This window comes from Andrographis paniculata, unplaced genomic scaffold, assembly GCF_009805555.1.
Source record: "Andrographis paniculata isolate CXL003 unplaced genomic scaffold, ASM980555v1 Contig64END, whole genome shotgun sequence".
Taxonomy (NCBI): domain Eukaryota; kingdom Viridiplantae; phylum Streptophyta; class Magnoliopsida; order Lamiales; family Acanthaceae; genus Andrographis; species Andrographis paniculata.
This window is the reverse complement of record NW_026137600.1, coordinates 854,869-876,960: the sequence shown is the minus strand read 5'-3', so window position 1 is coordinate 876,960 and position 22,092 is coordinate 854,869. Positions and strand designations below refer to the sequence as shown.

The window sequence follows — 22,092 nt, the reverse complement described above, 5'->3', positions numbered from 1 at the left end:
ACAAATTAAAAAAAAAAATTACAAAATTCTTATAATGCTAATAAAAAAATATTTATAAAAAAAAATTATATAAATTTAAAAATATTTTTAATATTAAATACAATTAGTAAATATGACCTTAAAAGCCGCGGACGAGAAAATATATTTTTAAATTTTTAATTATAAAAAAGAAATATATTCATTTTTTGCTAATAAAAATAATTAGACATTATATTATATAACTGGGGGTAGGAATTGATTAAATTAAATCAGCATAGTATTGATTTGATTGAGTCGGTGTATTATTTTAAAATATACAGTATATATTTACATAGCACAACATATATTGATTGAAATATCTAAACATATATTCTAAACTTCTTTTAATTATATACTCTATCAATTTGTTTTTTGATTGAGCTTTAGGAATATTAGTATTATATTGAGATTTAATACAAATAAAGATAAAAAGACTAAATTAGTATTGTATGATATAAAAGTAATGATATTTGTGTAATATATTATAAAAATAAAAATAAATAAATAGAATATTAAGAGACGGATAAAACATTAATTTTTTTATTTTAAAATGACAGCAACACTATTCACTTTAAATAATACTACATGTAGACACGAGAATTTAGGATAAATATAATTAGTGGATAATTAAAAATGTATTAGTAAAAATAATTAAGTTATAAGTTATAATATAAATTATTATAGATTAAGATTAAGATAACTAATTAATTTAATTAAAATTAAAAAAATTAAAATGAGATTAAAGTGTGTAATCATTTTTCAAAAAATGAAAATGATATGTTATGTGAGACGGACAGAAATGACAACGTGAACATGGTATGTGAGACGGAGTGGGTAGTAAAATAAAATTGATCATAATCTACCATCATTAATTTATTAAACTATATTACTTTGTGTTACGAAGAAAATGTTACGTATAATTGATACTAGATTATTGTGTTTTTTTTTTTTCTTTTTTTTTTTTCTTTTTTTTTTTTTTTAATGAGGTGGAAATCCGCAGCCGCTACCCGAAAATACGCACTAGGTAAATCCCCGTTAAACCTAATACTCTACAAATCAAGCTCGACGAATAGATTATTATTTTTGTTTATATATAGAATGCGTTGTTTACACAAGTTCAACTTTTTGACAAAACATAAATAATAGGCGAATGACAGTTTGTGATGGTGGCGATGATGAAGAAGAAGAAAATTTAAAGAAAGAAATGATCGAATAGAAATAGTGAAAAACAGTAAAGAGAGACGAATTTTTATTATTTTAGCGAAAAAGAATATTTAAATCTAGTTCGTGACTCTTTATCATTTTAAAATTATAACTAAATTATATATTAAATTAGCCCAGAATTAAAAAAATTTGGCAAAAAAGTGTCTTGAAGACTATTTCTGCTATTTTTTTTTAAAAAAAAAATATAAAGCTAAATAGTTTTTTTTTTACCGTTCTAAAATGATAAAAAGATTCACATTAAATACTAATAGAAAGTAATTATCTTATTTTATTTTGAAATAAGTCTAATTTTATTATTCTATCATTTTAATTCTCTCAATTTTTTCATATGTATAACATAACATGAGAGAGAATTTATTTCAAAATGATTGGTTATAATCGATACAATTTCTATACAACACAATATTAATATTTCAAATACTCTTTGTGATTATTTGATCGGACACGAGTTTTAATGAAAGAGTAATAATTGTTAATTTTTCCTTTTATAGTAAAAAACAATACAAAAATAGAATAATTTTTTACTTAAAAAAGAAATGAAAATATTTTTCGATAATAACTCAAAAAGAAAAGTGAGTATAAATTTGAATGACAGATGAAGTAATATTTAGTTTTTTTAACAAAATATATTCGGATTTGATTATCCAAATTTATTACATTCAAATATTCGTTTTCGATAAATATTTAACGAAACACGATTTTCTTCGGGATAATGTTATGCTCAAAATAGTTATTTGGTGTTGTTTGTATTATAGTATAAATTATTTTTAAAATAAAATTTATAATATAGTATTAAATACTTATTTTTATTTTAAAATAGTAAATTAAATATCAATTTATACGCTCAATATTTTAATTTAAAACTTTTATTATTTTACAGATAAATATGAGATAGTGTTTAATTGTAATTTCAAATCGAAATTTATATTATTTATTCCCTTTTCATAAAAATACAATTTTTTTCCTATAACATATCAAATCAATATGTTATTAAAATAAATCTAATTAATATCTTATTTTAAATTAATTTTAAAATTCAACCAATTAAATCTAACTATGAAAACTACAAGGCCGTGATATTCACGTGCAACATGTTATGGATCGGGCTTTAAAATGTGTGAATTTCAAGTCCACGTCTTGTAATCTGGTTGGTATGATATTTATGCGGTGATATTCTGTCTCAAAAATAAACCCTATCTTTATCTCTATTAGAGCCGGCAAAAACTGATCTGACACGACAATTCGATACGATCCGACATGAAATAATTGGATTTGGGTCAAATATTTCAACCCGATTATGTATACGGGTTGACACGAACCCGACACGATAATAAACGGGTTGGGTTACGGTTGAGACTCTCGACTCGAATCCGACACGACGATCCGATTATAATATATTAATATTGATTAATATATTTATTATATATGTAAAATAATCATAATTTATTAATTTTCTAATAAATTAATTTAAACTAAGTTCAATTTTAAATAATTCAACCTAATTTACGCTCAAACCAATAAAAACTAACATAACACGACAACACAACAAAAAAATTATTTAGTTTGAATCAATAAATTCGACTTAATTATATATACGAGTCAACCCGAACACGACACGATAATAAACGGGTCAACTCGAACCCGACACGATAATAAATGGGTTGGGTTAGGGTTGAGTAATTTAACCCGTTTAAAGTATTCAACCCGACATGAATCGACCCATTGTCAGCTCTAATCTCCACATACATAGTGTGCATATATACACAATGTATGTATGATACAGTGGGACAGAATTGTGTCTGGGACAAACGATCCCGTCCAATATATATATATATAGCCTCCGGACTATGTCTGTCTTCGGATAACGATTTCGAATTTTTACGTTATAAAACAATATATATTTAATAAGATATTTTAAATTAAAAATAAACACTTATATGCATAAAATTATACTAGTTTAGTATTTTTTTTCCTAGAAAACACACTGATATGATATAAACCTAACACATATCATTCACACATTTTTTCAACAGTCCGGTCGGTAAGTACATATAAGTTTAACAATATTAATAAAATATATTATTTTATATACAAAATCAAAATATCATTTATGCTCCCTGTGCGGCCAAAGATGATCCAAAGTTTTTTCTCTTTTTTTTTTTCCTTTTTTCTTTTTTTTCATTTTTTTTATGATGATGTGGAAAAATGCCCGCGCCGAAAGTATGCACTAGAAAAATCCACGAAGATGACCCATTTTTGTCTCACAAAATATAATCTTTTTTATTTTTTGTAAATTTATCGATATTGAACACATAACATCCACTCAAACTCATTTATTTTTGTCCATCGTCAATTGCAAATATCTTTATTTACTTTTTATTTATTTGTATTCTATAAAATTTTATTATTTACAAAATAATATCCACTCAAGCTCATTTATTTTTGTCGATCTCCTAAGGGTGTGTTTGTTTGGGGGATTCTCCCCCAAATACACTATTCATCTTATTTTTTTCTAAAAAAATATCAAATTAAACACCTATTTTTTATTTTTTATATTATACTAAAAATTAATTTTACATTTAAAACATCACATCAACCCCTATTTAATCATACAACTATTCAAATTCAAAATTTTTACTATTCAAATCCCAACTCAAAATTCAAATCCCAAACAAACACATATTTTTAGTTTAAAAAATTTTATATTAGGTAGTTTGTTTCTTTAGCTTTCAAACCCCAAGGTTCTAGACTCTGCGTTTTTCGAAAAAAATAGTACTTTCTTCATCTCATATAAAGAGTAATGTTTGTTTTTTGCACGTAGATTTTTTAATATTAATATTATATTAGGTTGTAGTAAAAAATACGAAAATACTCTTATTAGTATTGTGTAATATAAATGTGACATTTGTGTAATATATTGTAAGTATGAAGGGTATTTATTATGTTAGATAGATAGTACAAATGGTACCCTTGTTTTGCGACGGACGAAAATGAAAAATTGAACCCTTCTTATGGGACAGAGGGAGTATATTTTTTCATCTCATCGTACATTATTTTAATATAAATTCAAACTAAATTTTTTTCAAACTCATCAAAAGAAATATACCTGCAAATATTATATATTTTGTTCGAGATTTTTAAATATGTATTATAGTAAAAATAACAAAAATACTGCTATTAATATTGTGTAATATAAAAATACTAACATTTGTGTAATATATTATAAGTTGAAATGTGTTTATTATATTAGAGACGGATGAAAATAAAAAATAACATCTTTTTCTTGATATAGAGGAATGACATATATATATATATTTATAATATTAATAGTGTCAAATACCTTTTTCTATAGAAAAACACTCAGGTTGTATTTGATTTGTAAAATTGTTGGAAAAAAAAAATAAATTTATGTAATGTATACGGAATCATGAATCATGAATCATGTAGAGAATATAAAAATAATGAATATATATAATATATCAAATTTTTTTTTTGGAAAACATATAAGAAATAAAATTAGAAGAACAAAGCCTCCTACTCCTAATATACTATTCTTAAAAAAACACTTGAACTACTATTTAAATGCAAAATGCATTTTGAATATACCTTAAAATTGATTTTTGACGCTACAAGAACTATCACTACTCCCATATGCAACAAACAAGAAAGATCCATACAAAATCATCGTCTTCCATTCGACAATATATATATATATATATATACACACACACACACACACACACGTGTGTGTGTCGACGCATGATGGCATGAAACCGTAGATCATATCGCAGCCTCGAGCCATTTAGGCAGCCGGACGGAAGCTTTAAGTCCGAGCCTCGTGAAGAATATGGCGTATAAAATGTGTAGCAAGAACACGAAAAAACCACAGTTGAGCAAAAGCTGTAAACGAATCACGGGCGTAAGGATTATTAGTTTTGTTAAAGAGATCGATTTCGACTGTAAATTACGAATAACTTATGCGCTTACCAAGAACCCGAATATGAAGTATATAATGCTCATCGATGGAACTGCAATGATGCCCATGGATGACAGGATGAACGTGACGAGGGCGTGGACATTAATCGTGATCTACAAGCCCAGAAAGTGTTTTCGATGATGGGAGTAATAGATATGATACGATTGAAACGATGAGATTTCAAATTTGAAAAAGCTACTTATAACTCGCCTAAAATTTAAAAACTGCACTAGACTCCCTTGTATTTTAGAAAATATTGCACAAAAAATCTCCAAATATTACATGAAACTCCCTTACATTTTTGAAAATATTGCACAATATTCTAGGGGTGTCAATTCATATTTTCGGGTAGAATTCGTATCGGGTTGAGCCATGGGGGTAACACAACATCTGTCAACCCGAACTTGACCCGAAACCCTAAACCCGAGCACGACATATTCTTTCAGGTCGGATTCAACTTGACTTGAATTATTTTCAGATCAACCGAAACCCGACCGACACGAAACTGACCCAAAAATTTAAAAAAATTAAATTAACCTAAAAAATATCATTTTCATTTTAGTTTATATTAAATTAACATAATAATATAAATAATTTTTTTTTTTTTGTTTCAGGTCGGGTCGATCCAATTTTTTGAAACCCGAAATATCCAAATCCGAATCTGAAAAATTTCAGGTCAAGGTTGGGTTTAATTTTGTTAGAAAATGAATTTTGTGCAATATTTCAAAAATATGCCATTTTAAAGTACGAGAAAAAATAGCGCAGATTTTTTAACCCACGAGTGAGTTATAAGTAATTTTGCGTTTAAATTTTACCAAAGCGAGTATGTTTTCTCCAATAAGGTACGAGGCCATGACAACATTTCCCAAAGCCCCTGTTGCTCGGACCTGCAAATCGAACGTGATCAATGCTCGACAAATTGTTGGCGAAGAATTTTAATTTAGTTACCGAAGAGGATTCCGGAGAAAAGCTATACAATTGTACATAAAAGGACTGAGGCGCTCCAGCTCGTCTTTGACCTGTCGATACAAGAAGGAATGGTCTGATTATTTTACGCGTTCCGTAGACTAGAGAGATGTGGCTATGCGATGATTACCTCCACAAAGTTCCCATGGCGAAACCGAGCAAACCATGCAATAACTGATCAATAACAGATTTACAAATTTCAGATTTGTCGAGATGAATTATCAGGGATGAAAAGATAAGGCTACAGACGTGAAACCGACGTGTTGGTAGAAACATGCTTAAAATGAAAAATAACTATAAACTATCGACACACTTACAATCAAAATAGTACGGGATTAACAAGATTTCCTTCGTGAGCAATCTATTACAAACAACAAATACAACATCGGCAGTCAATGTGTAATTTTCGATCTAGCCACATATTGCCATTTCGAACGTCAAAATTAGCACAAAGAACATGAATGAGAAAGAATAACAAGAATTTTGTTAGCGAAAAATATAAATATCATCAAATCAAGGTCAAATGTTTTAAGTTGGAATGAAATTTTCTATTCTAGCTACATATTGCCATTTCATCAATATGCACACAACATGAATGAGAAGGAATGACAAGATTCCCGTAAAAAAAAAAAAAAAATCTTGAATTTTGTCAGCCTACAATATAAAGATCATCAAATCAAAGTCCCTTTTATAAATTTTAATGCTTTTAACTCCTAGCCGATCGATAAATTTTTTCAGAAGCTGTTTATGAAACTCACCAAATAGGTCATTGCTTTAACTGGACCAGACAAGACAAACAACAATATAGTAGTTGCGACCTGAAAAGAATCAAAGAATAATATAACACCTACATATCGAAAAAGAGAACTATATTGTGGGAAATTTATCATGTGGCATACCATAGTTTTCCTACCAGCTGCAATGCCCCATCTCATAGTCGACAACAAAATTGGCAAGGCAAAGAAACATGCAAAGTATTTCTGTCGAACAAAATTGCACAAGTGATATGACTAAAGTATGATCGACAACAACAATTGACCTAAGTAGCGACAGCAATTACATCTTTGGAAGCTTGTAAGTTCACAATAATTTCAAAATTTCCTTTCATCGTAGATAGCATTTTTCAGAAGCGCAATAGAAAATTACAAAAGATGATATATACATACAGCTTCGATGTACTACTCGGCCGTGCTTGTGTGTGATTTTGTAATCTTTCCACACTACATACTATTCAATAAAAGACTAATTTCTTTAAAAATATCACATTAAATACATAATTTTCATTTAAATTTGTTTTCTAATAATATTTCAAATCCAACCAAAGGGTGATATATGAATGAATATGGCATAGCTGCATAGTGCCGGATGATATATACGTATAAGGATATGTATCTATATTGGCGTGTAAAATTGCTACCTCTTCGATCATATCCTTGTTCTTTGACCTTTTTATGATCCATAAACTAAGCTTAAACAACAATAGCAACTAAATTCTGCATTTGACCAACCAAAAAGTACAAATTAAACTAGTGTTCCTTATTTCTCATAATTTGTGATCTAAATCACAATCTGGCAACAAAAATGCGTAATTCAGTATTGCTATTTAGAAAGCTTCATGATGCTGATTGTACGAATTGAGATAATCGATCAAAGATTGAAAGCTCACAAAAAAAAAAAATTATAAAGAAAAAACCCGAAAAAGTAGAAAAACGCTATTTTAAAACCCTAAACTACTTTAGATGGCCAAATAAAGCCAGACATCGTCTCATTGGAGATGCAACCAGTCTAGTTTGTTAGGCGGTTTGTAATGAATCAAGCGAATTTCGTCCAATCCCAAAATGAATTTTATTAATGAAACGAAAATTAAAATTGAAGAGAAACAACTAAATACTTGAATGCTTGAAAACTCTAAAACACAATAAAAATAAACTAGAAATAAGAAAACAAAAAAACTGAAAATAGGAAAATGTCATTTCAAGACCTAAGCAACCTCAGATAGCATGAGATTGGTTTGTTGGACCATTTCGGATGAATAGTGCGAGTTTCATCCAATTTTGAGCAAAAGACATGAAAAGACGAAAATTTTGGCAAATTGCATCATTTCTATTCGATTGGGAATGGAAGCTACTATTCAATCTAACAATAACTGAAATAACACAATAAATTTCAAAAGCTAAGAAACCAACATAAACAAAAAGGAAAAGAAATACCTCAATGGCGAGGGAGTTGCTGAGGAGAAAAGCCAATCCCGAAACAGCTGCAAACATTGCACACTCCACCAATCTCAAAGTCTTCTGATAAACCTCTCCATCCTCAGCTAAATACTCCTCAAACTCTCGACTCTCTCCTTCCTCTTCATTCTTGCCAATCGAAAATTGAGTTGCTGCACCAATCCTTGAATCCCCACCATTATTGGTATATAATCTTAGTGGAGTGATAAGATTGAATCTCCGCTCAGAGAAGGAGAGAAAATTCGGGGAATTGTGGAGGTTGAGGAGGCGGAGGCCGCGGTGGCAGTGAGCTGCCGGAGTCCGGTGAGGGCTGAGTTTGAGGAGATTCATTACTACCATGGTTGAATCAGTTCTCCTCTATCTATCTACTGTCAATTAACAAATTTTCATAGCATCAACTACAATTGTATTTGGGCTATGTTTACACATACATTTTTAAAACTTTTGGCATATTCATCTACTGTAAGTGGTGGCAGCCCCCATTGCCCCCGATTTTTATTTTTTTAAGATATAAAAAATATATGTTTTTTTATATAATTATGTTAGATTGTTCCCTAATTATAAATTTATCATCCTATTCCTACTCCAATTTTCTTCTTCATCGGTAGTAGATTGTATACTTTTTCTTCAAAATATTACATCAAAAACTACATTTTACTATTCCCAAATCTGTTAAGAACTCCAAAACTTTCTGTGCCTTGTGCTATTTCCATCATATACACTACGGATACTCAGCAATTCCCCATTGAAAAAATGGTGCATAACAGCATACATACAGGAATTAATTACTCAACAGTAAATTGATAGAGGCAAACAATTCTAACCCTAAATAAATATAACAATCAACATAGAAATTGAAGATGATAACAGCCAAACAGTTTAAACCCAAAATAGCCATAACATAACAGTAACAGCAGGCATCGGAATTGATAGCACCGAAAAATTCAAAATTAGTGGAAGAATTCAACTTACGAAGCAATAGAAGAAGAAGACGTCGCGACGGCGACGGAGAAGAGGATAGCGAAGCCGGTGGGAGATAATGAGAAATTTGGTTGAAAATAAAATGATTATGGGCCATTAGAAAATAGTAATATTTATTGGGCCAATAAACAAAAAAAAAAAAAAAATAGTATCTCAGTTTCGATTCAAAATAAATTTTTTACCATTTTTTTTCACTTTAAATATTCTTTTACTATTAAAAAACAAAAATAATTATTATACACTAATACTTAAATATTTTAAATTTTATTTAAACTACAAACATACTATTACATATATATATATATAATTATTTTATACATTAAATAAAATAAAAAATATTAAAAATTTATAGGTATTTTCATTAATCAATAAATATTACTCCCTCCGTCCCATCGAAAGGTTGTCATTTTCCATTTTCGTCCGTCCCAAAACAAGATTATCATTTCCTAATTTAGTAATTGTACTACCTACCTAACATAATAAATACTCTTCCAACTTACACTATATTATACAAATGTCATTACTTTTATATTACACAATACTAGTAGGGGCATTTTCGTCTTTTTTACTACAACCCATTATAATACTAATATTTAAAAATTTACGTGCAAAAAGTAAACGGCAACCTTGCACCGGAACCGAGGGAGTATTATTTTTTAATTTACTATTAAAACTAAAAATAGCTTAATTAGATTGGAACGGAAGGGAGTATTTTTATTTATTTGATATTATTTATTTTTTAAAAAATATTAAATTAAATAAGTTTTTTTATAAAATATTAAATTAAATATTATTTTATTATATTTTCCAAACTTTTATAAATTTTAGAAACTTTAAAAAACTTCTATTTAAATGGAATCATACTTTCAAAATAATTTACTACCTTGTCCCAACTAATTTATCAACTTTAATTGCAAGACAGAATTTTAGATATTGTATACTTAGTAAATAATTAACAAATATATTGTAAAAATAATTATGATTTAAATAATAAAAATAATAATTATAAATTATAACTAAAATAAATAGTTTAATTAAAATTTTTTTATAATATTTTTAAAAAAATGACAAATTATATAAGACCGTCAAAAATAAAATTAAAAAAATTAGACAAATTAGGTGGGAGGGATGGAGTATAATATAGTACTCTCTCAGTCCCGGCAACGATGAGTCATTTTGTTAGGGATACGGTATTTTAGGTAGTATAAATTAGTAAGTTATAATAATAACCTAAGTCTCACATTGAAAGTTGTGAAGAAAATTACACTCTCTAATAAGTCGAAAGTGAACTCCACTAATATGAGGCTTTTTGGAGAATATCCAAAAACAAATCCGTACGGACTCAACCCAAAGCAAACAATATCATACTAGGATTGGATTGAACCAATCCCGAGCCCGGTAGCGAACAATATCAAATGTTCAATCCAGAGCCCGTGCAAGCTTAAGTCCCAAAGAATATATATTTATTTATAATTAATTTTATTAAAAATAAAAATTTTTAAATATAGGTAAAAAAATTCTTATTGAAAAGAGATATATAAATAAATAAATTTTAAGTGAATGTTACGGAGTTATAAATTTAATTAAATTAATTTATATTTATTTTAAAACAAATAAATTTATAAAAATAAAAAAGTCATTTGTGCAAATGATTTATTTATATATAGATATGTTAAATATATCTTTGTAATAAAGTTCTCTTTATTACAAGAAGATTGCAGAATCCACGTCATGTGCGTCGTCCATTAGTGATTAGTCAACAATTGAAGGGCCCCTGTATAATTTATAAAGCTAGTACAATAATGTTGCTGCCAAGTACATTGTAATTTAATATTTATATTGAGAGCTACAGACAATAAATATATATATATTTTTTATCTATGCAAGTTTTCTTTTATTTTATGTTTCTTCAGTCGAATTTCTTCAAATTTTATTATTTGAATTCTATATATTCTAAAAAAAATATTTTTTTATAATAAATTCAAACTAATTTTTTTCTAAATTCATAAAAAGAAACACTTTCAGGAACCTTAATTATAATATCAATTTGAGTTTTAAGTTCAAACTCGACAAATACTCCAATAAATTTTTACCTAAATGAGTGTAAATGGACAAATAATAGAATATATATTATAAATAAAATACTAAATAAACGATTGATTTATTTTTGTTGGTAATTTATCTTTTTAGAGTTTAATGTTTAATACTTCCTCCGTCCCAAAAAGAAGTATTCATTTATTTTTTTCACGTAGTTTTAAAAATATTAGTATTATATTGGGATATAATAGAATAAAGTAGAAATGACTAAAATAACATTGTTAGTATGTGTGATATAAAGGCAATGATATTTGTGTAATATATTGTAAGTTGTAAGGATATTTGTAATGTTAAGTAGATAGTGCAGTTACTAAAAAAATGAAATGAATACTTTGTTATGGGACGGGCTAAAATGAAAAAATGGATACTTTGTTATGGGACGGACTAAAATGGGAAAATGGATACTTTGTTATGGGACGGATGGAGTATTAAATTAATATTTATTTTTATTTAACTATTATATTTCTTTACATCACATTATTATCGTATAAATGTAGTGTTGTTAAACGGACATAGCGAATTTAAGTATCGATTGTTCGAATTCGATTCAAATTTGTTAACGATAGAGACTCGACTAATTAATAATTCAAACTAAAATAGTAACAAAAATTCAATTCAAAAAATTTAAACTCCAGCTTGAGTTTGAATTGAATTTTATAAATATTCTACATATTTTTTTAATATATAGGTTAAACTTATATAATTTTATTTAGAATTTATTATAATTTTTATAATCCTATGTTATTAATAAATACAAATTTTGACATAATTTATATATATATATCATATTAATATATAAATAATATAAATATATTATCACAAATAAGCTCAATTTAGCTAGTCGTAAGCCGTGCTCAAACTCATTTTGTTTATAAACAAAAAAATATTCTTTTCGTTTCACTTAATTTGTTCACTTTTTCTATTTTTGTTCATCCTATATAATTTTATTTTTTTAAAAAATATATAATTATATATTTTAATCATATTTTAAGATTAATAATTTATAAATCTTTTTAATTAGATTATTTAGTATCTTAATTTTAATATATAATTATTTTTACTAAGACTTTTTAATTACTTATTTATTGTACAGTATTTAAAAACTCCGTACGTAAATAAGACAAATTAGTTAGGATAAAATAGTAATTTTTAAATTATAATTCAGTTCCTTTATCTCTATGAACAAGTCGAATCGAACTAATAACAGGCTGATCGAGCTTGACATTGCTATAATAATATGTAAGATTTATGAATTTTTCTTTATTTGTGGGGATGTAATTACTAAAAATTATATATATAATAATATTAGATGGATTAAAATAGTAAAATAAATATATGTATTTTGAAATAGAGTATTTACCAAATAATTTATTTAAAAATAACAAAATAAAAAAATTACAAATGATAGCAAAATAAAATAAATAAACAAATCCTAAACGAAATCCATATGATTTTCAGTGGAGTGCGTCAAGGGCATTCTGGTAGTTTCATGCACAATAGGACAAGGAAATACAGCTCAGACAGACAGTGTGTTTTCTGTCCGCCTCACCCACACGTGCGGCCGTCGGCTGCCCTTATCGCACAAATTACAGCCTGTCACTTTTTGTTTTTATTTTAATAATTTAAAAATTCGCAATTACTATCAATTAATAGAGCGTTTGAATATATAATTTTACATGAATAAGTCCATTTTCACACGATCAGATCATCATTTACAGATATTTATAAAATATTTTTATCCATACTATTTTATACTCCCTCCGTCTCAAAATACCGTATCTGCTACACTGTAAACACGGTATTTTAGGAGGGGTGTAATCAGTAGATAATTAAGAATGTATTAGTAAAAATAATTATCCTATAATATAAATAATTATAAATTAATATTAAGATAACTAATTAGTTCAATTAAAATTTAAAATAAAAATAAAATTTAAAATTTAAAATGAGATTAAAATGTGTAATCATTTTCCAAAAAAGGAAAGTGACATGGTACGTGGGATAAGACGGACAGAAACGTCAACGTGGACATGGTATCTGGGACGGAGGGAGTACTATTTTAATCTCACTCGAATATACCTCTGTGAATTTTTATATGCAGTAAATTAAAAAAACTTCATATGTCCTCTAAATGTCACCTTTACTTTTTTCGTCGTTATACTTAATATTAAAAATATTCTTATATTTGTATAATTTTTTGTACAAATTTTTTTTATTAGTATTATAAGATATTAATAAAAATATTTTTATAATTTTTCTTAATTTGTTATACGTTTTTATATAATAATTAATATTCAAATATCAAACGTACAAAAAATAAATGAGACCTTGAAGGCAGACAAAGAGAATAGTATTTAGTAGTATTTTGTTGGTCAATACAAATATATAAAATTATTTTGATTATTTAATATTAATATAATAAAAAAACGATATATTTATATATATATATATATATATAACAGACAAATTAACCTCCAACCTCAAGATGCAAGAGCTCAGCTGTTTGCTAGGCAACTTTGGCCTCATATTTATTTAAAGTTTCGTGTTACGTAAGGTGTATTTGATTGGGAATTGAATTTTAAATTTACTATTTATTTCATTTTTTTTCTTAAAAATATCAAATTAAATATCTATTTTTTATATTATACTAAAAATTAATTTTACATTCAAAACATCACATCAACACCTATTTATATCACATCATATAACTATTCAAATTCAAAATTTTTGCTATTCAAATTCCAGCTCAAAATCCAAACCCCCAAGCAAACACAATTATATCATATTTAATTTTTGTCTTTTATATAAAAATATCGATTTTTTGTTTGTTCTATGTAAATATATATAAAAATGTATAACACACCCTATAGGAGTATTGTGTATATTCAAATATGTCTTATCCATTACTTACATTATTTTTAAATATTTATAATTTACAATTTTTTGTCAGACAAACATGGCGCAATTTATGCCATTTTCTGGGGGCAATAATCATAAAAAAATACACTTTTAATAAGCTATTAAAAAATAAGAGAAGCTAATAATGCAATTAAGGGTTGCTTAGATTTTTATTTCAAATATAATTCAGAAATATTCAGTCTGATAAAAATATATGTATTATATTACTAAATATAATATCAATAAATTATTTAAATTAAAATTTAAATAAAAAATATAATTTCAAATTAAAACAAAAAATACCACTTATATTTAATCTCTTTGAGCAAAGGATTTAATACTATATTCAATGCAAATTTATATACTCCTTATGTCCTGTAACTATAATCTTAATTAGGTTGTACACGAGATTTAAAAAATATTGATAAAAGATCTTTTTGCCATAGCGAGTGTATTAGTGTAAAAAATAGTGGCAATTGTGTAATAAAAATGAAAAAATTAGGGTAGTTTTATAGTGATATGATTATTTATGAAAATAAGACTATTATTTTGGAACGGACAAAAAGACTATTGTATTGAGGCGGATGGAGTATAATTTAATAACAAACAAAAAAAAGTATCACATTGATACTAAATATTTTTAATGTTTATAAAAATTATAAATATTTTAATTAATATTTAAACAAATTCTTAATACAAGTATTAGGTTGTATTCTTTTTGGATTTTAACACACATTTTTACTATTCAAAATTTTTTTTAAAAAAAATATCACATCAAACAATATTTTTTTTTATTATACTACAAATTTATTTTATATTTAAAATATCACATTAATATATATTTATATCACATCAAATAACTATTCAAATTCAATTTTTTACTACTAAAAAATTCAAACCCAAAATTCCTCAAACCCACAAACTCACCTTATTTTTAATTTTAGTAAAAATTATTATATATTAATAACAAAATATTCTTAATTTTTATTTAAATTATAGTATATTATTATAAATATAATTACTTTCTATATAAAGTCGAATAATAAATAAGTATATTTAAACTTTTTACATATCTTTACTAATTAATAAATTATTGTTATTTTTTGCTCTATTATAAAAAAAAAAAAAACATTCGAATGAAAGGGAGTATAAATTTAATAGCGACTATTTTAATTTAAAATGAAAATCAAACACATCTAAACGCTCCTATAAAAATCAGAATGACACTCCTTCCGTCTATTTTTTAATACTTTCTCCATCCCGGAACTAAATATCCATTTGCTTTTTGCACGTAGTTTTACAAATATTAGTATTATATTGGAATATAGTAGAAATAAAGTGGAAATTACTAAAATAACCTTATTAGTATGTGTGATATAAAGGTAATGACATTTGTGTAATATATTATAAGTTGTAAGGGTATTTGTAATGTTAGATAGATAGTACAATTACTTAAAAAAGGAAATGAATACTTTGTTTTGAGACGAACTAAAATAAAAAAATGAATACTTTGTTATGGGACGGATGAAGTATCTTATTTGATATTTATTAAGTGTTTTTAGACAATTAGAGTTTTTTTCATTTAAAATAACAAATTTGCCATTTATTTCATGTATAAAAAATAACATAAAATAAATAAAATTTGTATATAAAAATATAAAAAAAAACAATAATAATAATTGTACATTCTAAATAAAAAATTAAAACGTTACTTGAATAAGAAGCACCTAACCTCATTATCAATAGAATATTTTTTTATTTACTAATCGAATATAAAGGTATGTTTTAGGGTAGGTAAAGAAATCTTGGAATTTGGGCCAATAAAATCATGTGACTATTGTTATTTTGATACAACAATATAGTACTATAAAATTATTAAATTTAAATAAATGATTGGCCTCCATTTCGTACAATTATTACACGAAAAAGAAACTAATTATGCTAGTAATTAATAATTATTTATTTCATGTTGGACCATTTTAATTATTACGGCAGCAGAGAGTTTATTTGATTTTTATTTAAATTTTAATTAAATAATACTATTATACTAATATAATATTTTATAAAATAAAATAGCATTCTATTTGTTTTAATTCAAATTAGTCTCTTGAATTTATTTAATAAATTAAAAATTAATACTCCCTCCGTCCCAAATATTATGTCCACGTTGCAATTTCTGTCCGTCTCACATACCATGTTATTTTCTTTTTTTTTTTTTAAATGATTACACACTTTAATCTCATTTTAAATTTTTTAATTTTTTTTTAAAAAAATTTAATTAAACTAATTAGTTATCTTAATCTTAATTTATAATTATTTATATTATAGGATAATTATTTTCACTAATATATTCTTAATTATCTACTAATTACATCTCTCCTAAAATACCGTGTCTACAGTGTAGCAGACACGGTATCTGGGACGGAGGGAATACTATTTTACTCATTAGTAAAAATTTTAAAGATATTTTTGATAATCTTGTCATTTATACTTTATGTATAAATTAATTATATATTTATAATTTATGTGAAAATTAAATGATATTTTTGCATTAATAAGATTATTTTTATTTTAGTATATAATAAATACTTTTGAGTGGTATAAAAATATATTTTTATCTAAAAACATATCCATTTATTAGTGTTTATTTGTATATAAAATACAAACCAAACAATCCCTAAGTTTATTCCTTTGCGTTTGTTTTTGTATTTATTATTATTAATTTTTTTTTAATGACGTGAGAACCCGCAGCCGCTACCAGAAAATGCGAACGGATTAAACTCTCAGTCGAACCTAATATTTTGGAAACTAGGCCCGACGGGAAAGTCACACTAAGCGAACCATGTATTTTTGTTTTTGTATTTTTATTCATATAATAATGTGAATATGATCTATTGTGAAATAAAATAATTTATGAGAATTGTATGATAAAAAATCAGAATAAATAAAACAATCTGATACTTAATTTTGTATTTAAATATATTTTCTCTAGGTTAAAAAATTTATGTAAGTTTAATTGGGTGAAAATTAAAAAAACAATAGCATTATAATTTAAGATGAGATAGATAAAAAGTTAAGTATTATAAGAACTTTATTAAAAAATTAATAAAAAATAAAGGGATATATATATTAAAAATATTCGATTTTTTTAATTAAAATAAATTGATAAAATTTTAAATAAATAAGTTATTTTATTATGAATAAAATATACATAAATTTAGTGGTCAATAAGAAAATATTAATATAATTCTGCAAAAGAAGAATTGTAGTTTAATCTATACAATATTATAGGGGTGTCATATTTATCTTTTTGAAAAATAATTATTTGCTTTTGTTATGAATTTTAATTAATATTCTTTTAATAATAATTGGTAGAACAATTTTACACATAATATTATCAACTAAAGTTGTATTCTTTTATGATATATTTACTTTTAAAAATATATGTAATTTTAAAAATATTATTAAAAAATATATAATCCTTGATTTTGTTATTTTACAGATTCAAATTAAAATCGACAATATTTATCATATACAATTTCAATAAAAATACATAATATGTTTTTCTGTAAAACATCACATCAAATATTATTATAAACACAAATTTACATCTAACATTTTATTTCAAATCAATTTCAAATTAAAACTAAACAACTTATAAATATATAATACTTCATCAGTTCCTTTGAAATATTGTCATTTTTTCTTTTCGTTCGTTCTAAAATAAAATTATCATTTTTTAATTTAGTAATTGTACTATCTACTTAACATAATAAATACTCTTCCAACTTACATTATATTACAATAATGTCATTGCTTTTATATTACACAATACTAATATGGACATTTTCGTTTTTTTTTTACTACAACTCATTATAATACTAATATTAAAAAATTTACTTGCAAAAAGTAAACGACAATCTTGTATCGAGACAGACGGAATAAAAGATTAAAATTGGATGCTAAAAGTAGGGTTTTTTTTTTTGTGAAATCAATTGAAGGAAAAAATTTTATATAAAGCGTACATAATTGTATAGGTAATATAAAAATAATAAATAACGCATAATATGTTATTTTTTAAAAAAATATGTGTTATTTTAGGCAAAATAAACAAACTCTAACTTTTTTTTATTTTTTATACCTAAATTATATGTACTCACCATGTATCAAAATTTTATTTGAATTCAGGTTACATATAATATTTAATATAAGGTAATTAATTAATTTCAAATTAAATAAAAAGGTAACAATATTATTTGATTCTTTGAAATAAAATAAAATCAGTCAATACTCTACGCAAGAAAGGAATTTTCAAGGAAATCAGTACTAGGGTAGGGTTGTAATTAAAGAGACTATTGGTGGCAAAGAATTAACCTTACCACCTATAAATATACAGACACTTGCCTGCCATTTCAGCCTCACGAGATTTTGAGAACGCCATCTCAATAACGAAGGATCGAGGTTTTCTGAGAGGTAGCAGTTTTGTTTTAGGGTTTGGATTTATTGAGCAGCCGCAATCGTTATTGTGAGTGTTTTGGACGTTTTTGTGGAATTTGTAGATTCAATCGTTTGGTGCTTTTCGCTGTTTCTTATTCGTTTTGTTTTGTTTCGATTGTTTGTGTTTTTCTTTGTCCGCAGGAATTTGCAGATCGGATTGTGGATTGTGGATTGGAGGATATCGTTAGAAGGAAAATAATATTTTGTATTTGATGTAAGTATTGGTTTTATCGTTGATTTTTGTTGAGATCTGGCTTGGAAGGTCGTAGAATTTGCATTAGCCTTTTTTTCTTAATCGTTTTTGATGAAATTGAGATATTAACGCTTGGTGTTTATGATTTTCTATGGTTCAGCGTTTTTGATACGTTTTTTTCGGAATTTTATAGCTTCTGATTGTATGTATAGGCCTCTTTCTGAGTTTAATTGATCTTTCTTATGGTGTTGGTGTTCGTATAATACGGATTCGAACTACTTGATACGTACGAATGTTTTGAAGGCCTTCAGATATTTGGTTAACCGTATTGGCTTTTCAAAATCATGTGTTAATTATCTGTTTTCCGGATCTGAGATTTGAATCGCAATATTAAATTTAACCTAGTTAATTTGACGTGATGATTAATATTGATGTTTTTGTCTTGAGTTGCGATTTGATACTGCGTTTTCAAGCCACTTTCACGTATACAGATTAAAGTTTTCTTCCAAGAATATTGAATCGATGTATATATACATATTTCTATGTATGTATGTTGTTATAGAAGGTGAATTGGTGTTCATATAATACAGATTCGAACTTCTTGATACGTAAGAATTTGGTTTAATTGAATCTGCATTTCAAAAACATGTGTTCTTATCTGTTTCCAGGATCTGAGATTTGAATCATAGTAATATTTCGACGTGATAAATAACATTGATGTTTTCTTCTTGAGTTGCAATTTGATTCTGTACTTTTAAACCATATTCAAGTATACAGATTAAAGTTTTCTTCCAAGATTTGTGAGTTGATATATATATATATATGTATTTTACACAAAAACACCAGCCAAACTTCCTGAATATTCATCTTCTTCATATACTGAATGTGGATTTCTTAATATGCTTTGATAATGTTTTGTTTCTTAAAAAGAAATTACTTGTGTTTCTTAACCATGGCGTATTGTATATCCCCCCCCCCCCCCCCACCTACCCCCTTTTTCATTTCTCCATCTGTGTAAATGTAGAATTCATATGCGACTGTAAATACACACACACACATATATATATGTATATGAAAGATGAATTATGTTCTCTGTGATTCTTCAATTTCAATGACTTTCATCTATGGCTTACTTATTTGTGACTTTTAACACACTTTCTGCTCATTTCTTCAGCCAAGAGTTGATGATCTAATGGAGTCAAAAGGTGGGAAAAAGAAGTCTAGTAGTAGTAGTAGTAATAAATCCCAATTCTACGAAGCTCCCCTTGGATACTGCATCGAAGACATTCGACCAAACGGAGGCATCAAGAAGTTCCGATCTGCTGCGTACTCCAACGTAAGCATTCCAATTCAATAATCTCATCGACATTTCTTTCAACTGTTCTATAAAATTCCAAACACTAAATCCTTTTTCTCTTTGTTTTACAGTGCGCTCGCAAGCCATCCTGATATTCCTCCAGCGACCTCCTAACCACGTCTCCGGACGTATCGAAAGTTTTAGTTATTTAGGTTTTTATTTTTTTCAACGATTTCCTTTCCCCCGCACCTCCTTCTCTTCTTTCTCCTTGCTACTGACGATCTTTGAAATGGCTCTTCCGGCCTCTGCTATTGGATTCGAAGGCTTTGAAAAAAGGCTCGAAATCTCCTTCTTCGAGCCGAGCATCTTTGCTGATCCCGAAGGAAAGGGCCTTAGATCTCTGTCCAAATCTCAGCTCGACGAGTTCTTACAGCCTGCTGAGTGCACCATCGTCGCTTCCCTGTCGAACGAGCATCTCGATTCATATGTCCTGTCCGAATCGAGCCTCTTCGTCTATCCTTACAAGATCATCATCAAGACGTGCGGGACGACAAAATTGCTCCTCGCCATTCCTCCCATACTCAAGCTGTCTGAAGGCCTCTCTTTGTCTATCAAAAGTGTGAAATACACTCGAGGAAGCTTTATATTCCCCGGCGCGCAACCATTCCCGCACCGAAACTTCTCCGAAGAAGTCGCCGTCCTCGATAGCTATTTCGGCGACCTCGGCTCGTCCGGCAGCCGAGCTTATGTAATGGGAAATGCCGGTAAGAATCAGAAGTGGCACGTTTACGCTGCCTGTGCCGACGATTCTGTCGAATCGTTCGAACCCGTTTATACTCTGGAGATGTGCATGACTGGATTGAATCGGGACAAGGCTTCTGTCTTCTATAAAAGTAATTTTTCGACGGCTGCGACGATGACTGAGAATTCCGGTATACGGAAGATCCTTCCGGAATCCGAGATCTGCGATTTCGAGTTCGACCCTTGCGGGTATTCGATGAACTCGATCGAGGGAGCTGCCCTCTCGACTATTCACGTCACCCCGGAGGACGGGTTTAGTTACGCCAGCTTTGAGGCGGCTGGGTATGACTTTAAGTCTTTGAGCCTCGGCTCGCTTGTTGGAAGGGTTTTGGCGTGTTTTGAGCCGAAGGAGTTTTCCGTTTCTGTGCATGCTGAGGCGGGTGCGGAGCTCGTAATTGATTTTGACGTAAAGGGTTATGGTGCGAACGAGAGAGTTGTGGAGGAGATGGGAGCGAACGGGTCGATGGTGTATTGTAAGTTTGTCGAGAGCGGCGCGCGTTGCGGGTCGCCGAAGTCGGTTCTGAGGGGTTTTGTAGAAGATGAAGAGAAGGAGTAGCTATGCTATGAGTAAGGTAATGAAGTTTGATTGTGGTGTTTTATGTTTTTGAATAAGGAAGGGAAGGAATGGTGTCTTGTTGTTATGACAAGAAAACATTCATTCATTCATTCTTGTTGAAGTGTTTTGTTTTTTGATGGGATCATTCTTGATGAAGTTTGATTTTGGGGTTGGTTGAATAAGGGCAGTAGTAGTACTTTTTTTTATTATGGGTTTTGTAGTGTTGCTGCTACAAAGAAAGTCGTAAGAAGTACTACTACTTACTAGTCATTGTGTTGTGTGTGTCTTTTGTTATTTTCTGGATTAATAATAGTAGTAGTATCGTTTTCGGTTAATTATTCTTATGGTGTATGGTAA

The 22,092-nt window shown here is 27.5% G+C and overlaps 2 protein-coding genes across 2 annotated transcripts; one reads left to right on the top strand and one right to left on the bottom strand.

Moving 5' to 3' along the window:
* Positions 1-4,695: 4,695 nt before the first annotated feature.
* Positions 4,696-18,832, bottom strand: LOC127261665 (uncharacterized). Its single transcript, XM_051289960.1, has 10 exons — positions 18,796-18,832; positions 9,388-9,475; positions 8,395-8,725; positions 7,084-7,164; positions 6,943-7,002; positions 6,315-6,358; positions 6,195-6,237; positions 6,034-6,105; positions 5,230-5,331; positions 4,696-5,142 (listed from the first exon to the last, which is right to left on the bottom strand). Exons 1-10 carry the CDS (start codon positions 18,830-18,832, stop codon positions 5,023-5,025), a joined length of 978 nt encoding a protein of 325 aa, XP_051145917.1. The 3' UTR covers positions 4,696-5,022.
* Positions 18,787-22,073, top strand: LOC127261762 (S-adenosylmethionine decarboxylase proenzyme-like). The gene is made up of 4 exons (XM_051290134.1): positions 18,787-18,916; positions 19,030-19,102; positions 20,256-20,417; positions 20,510-22,073. The coding sequence occupies exon 4, from the start codon at positions 20,668-20,670 to the stop codon at positions 21,733-21,735; it is 1,068 nt and encodes a 355-aa protein (XP_051146091.1). The 5' UTR covers positions 18,787-18,916; positions 19,030-19,102; positions 20,256-20,417; positions 20,510-20,667; the 3' UTR covers positions 21,736-22,073.
* The last annotated feature ends 19 nt before the right edge of the window (positions 22,074-22,092 follow it).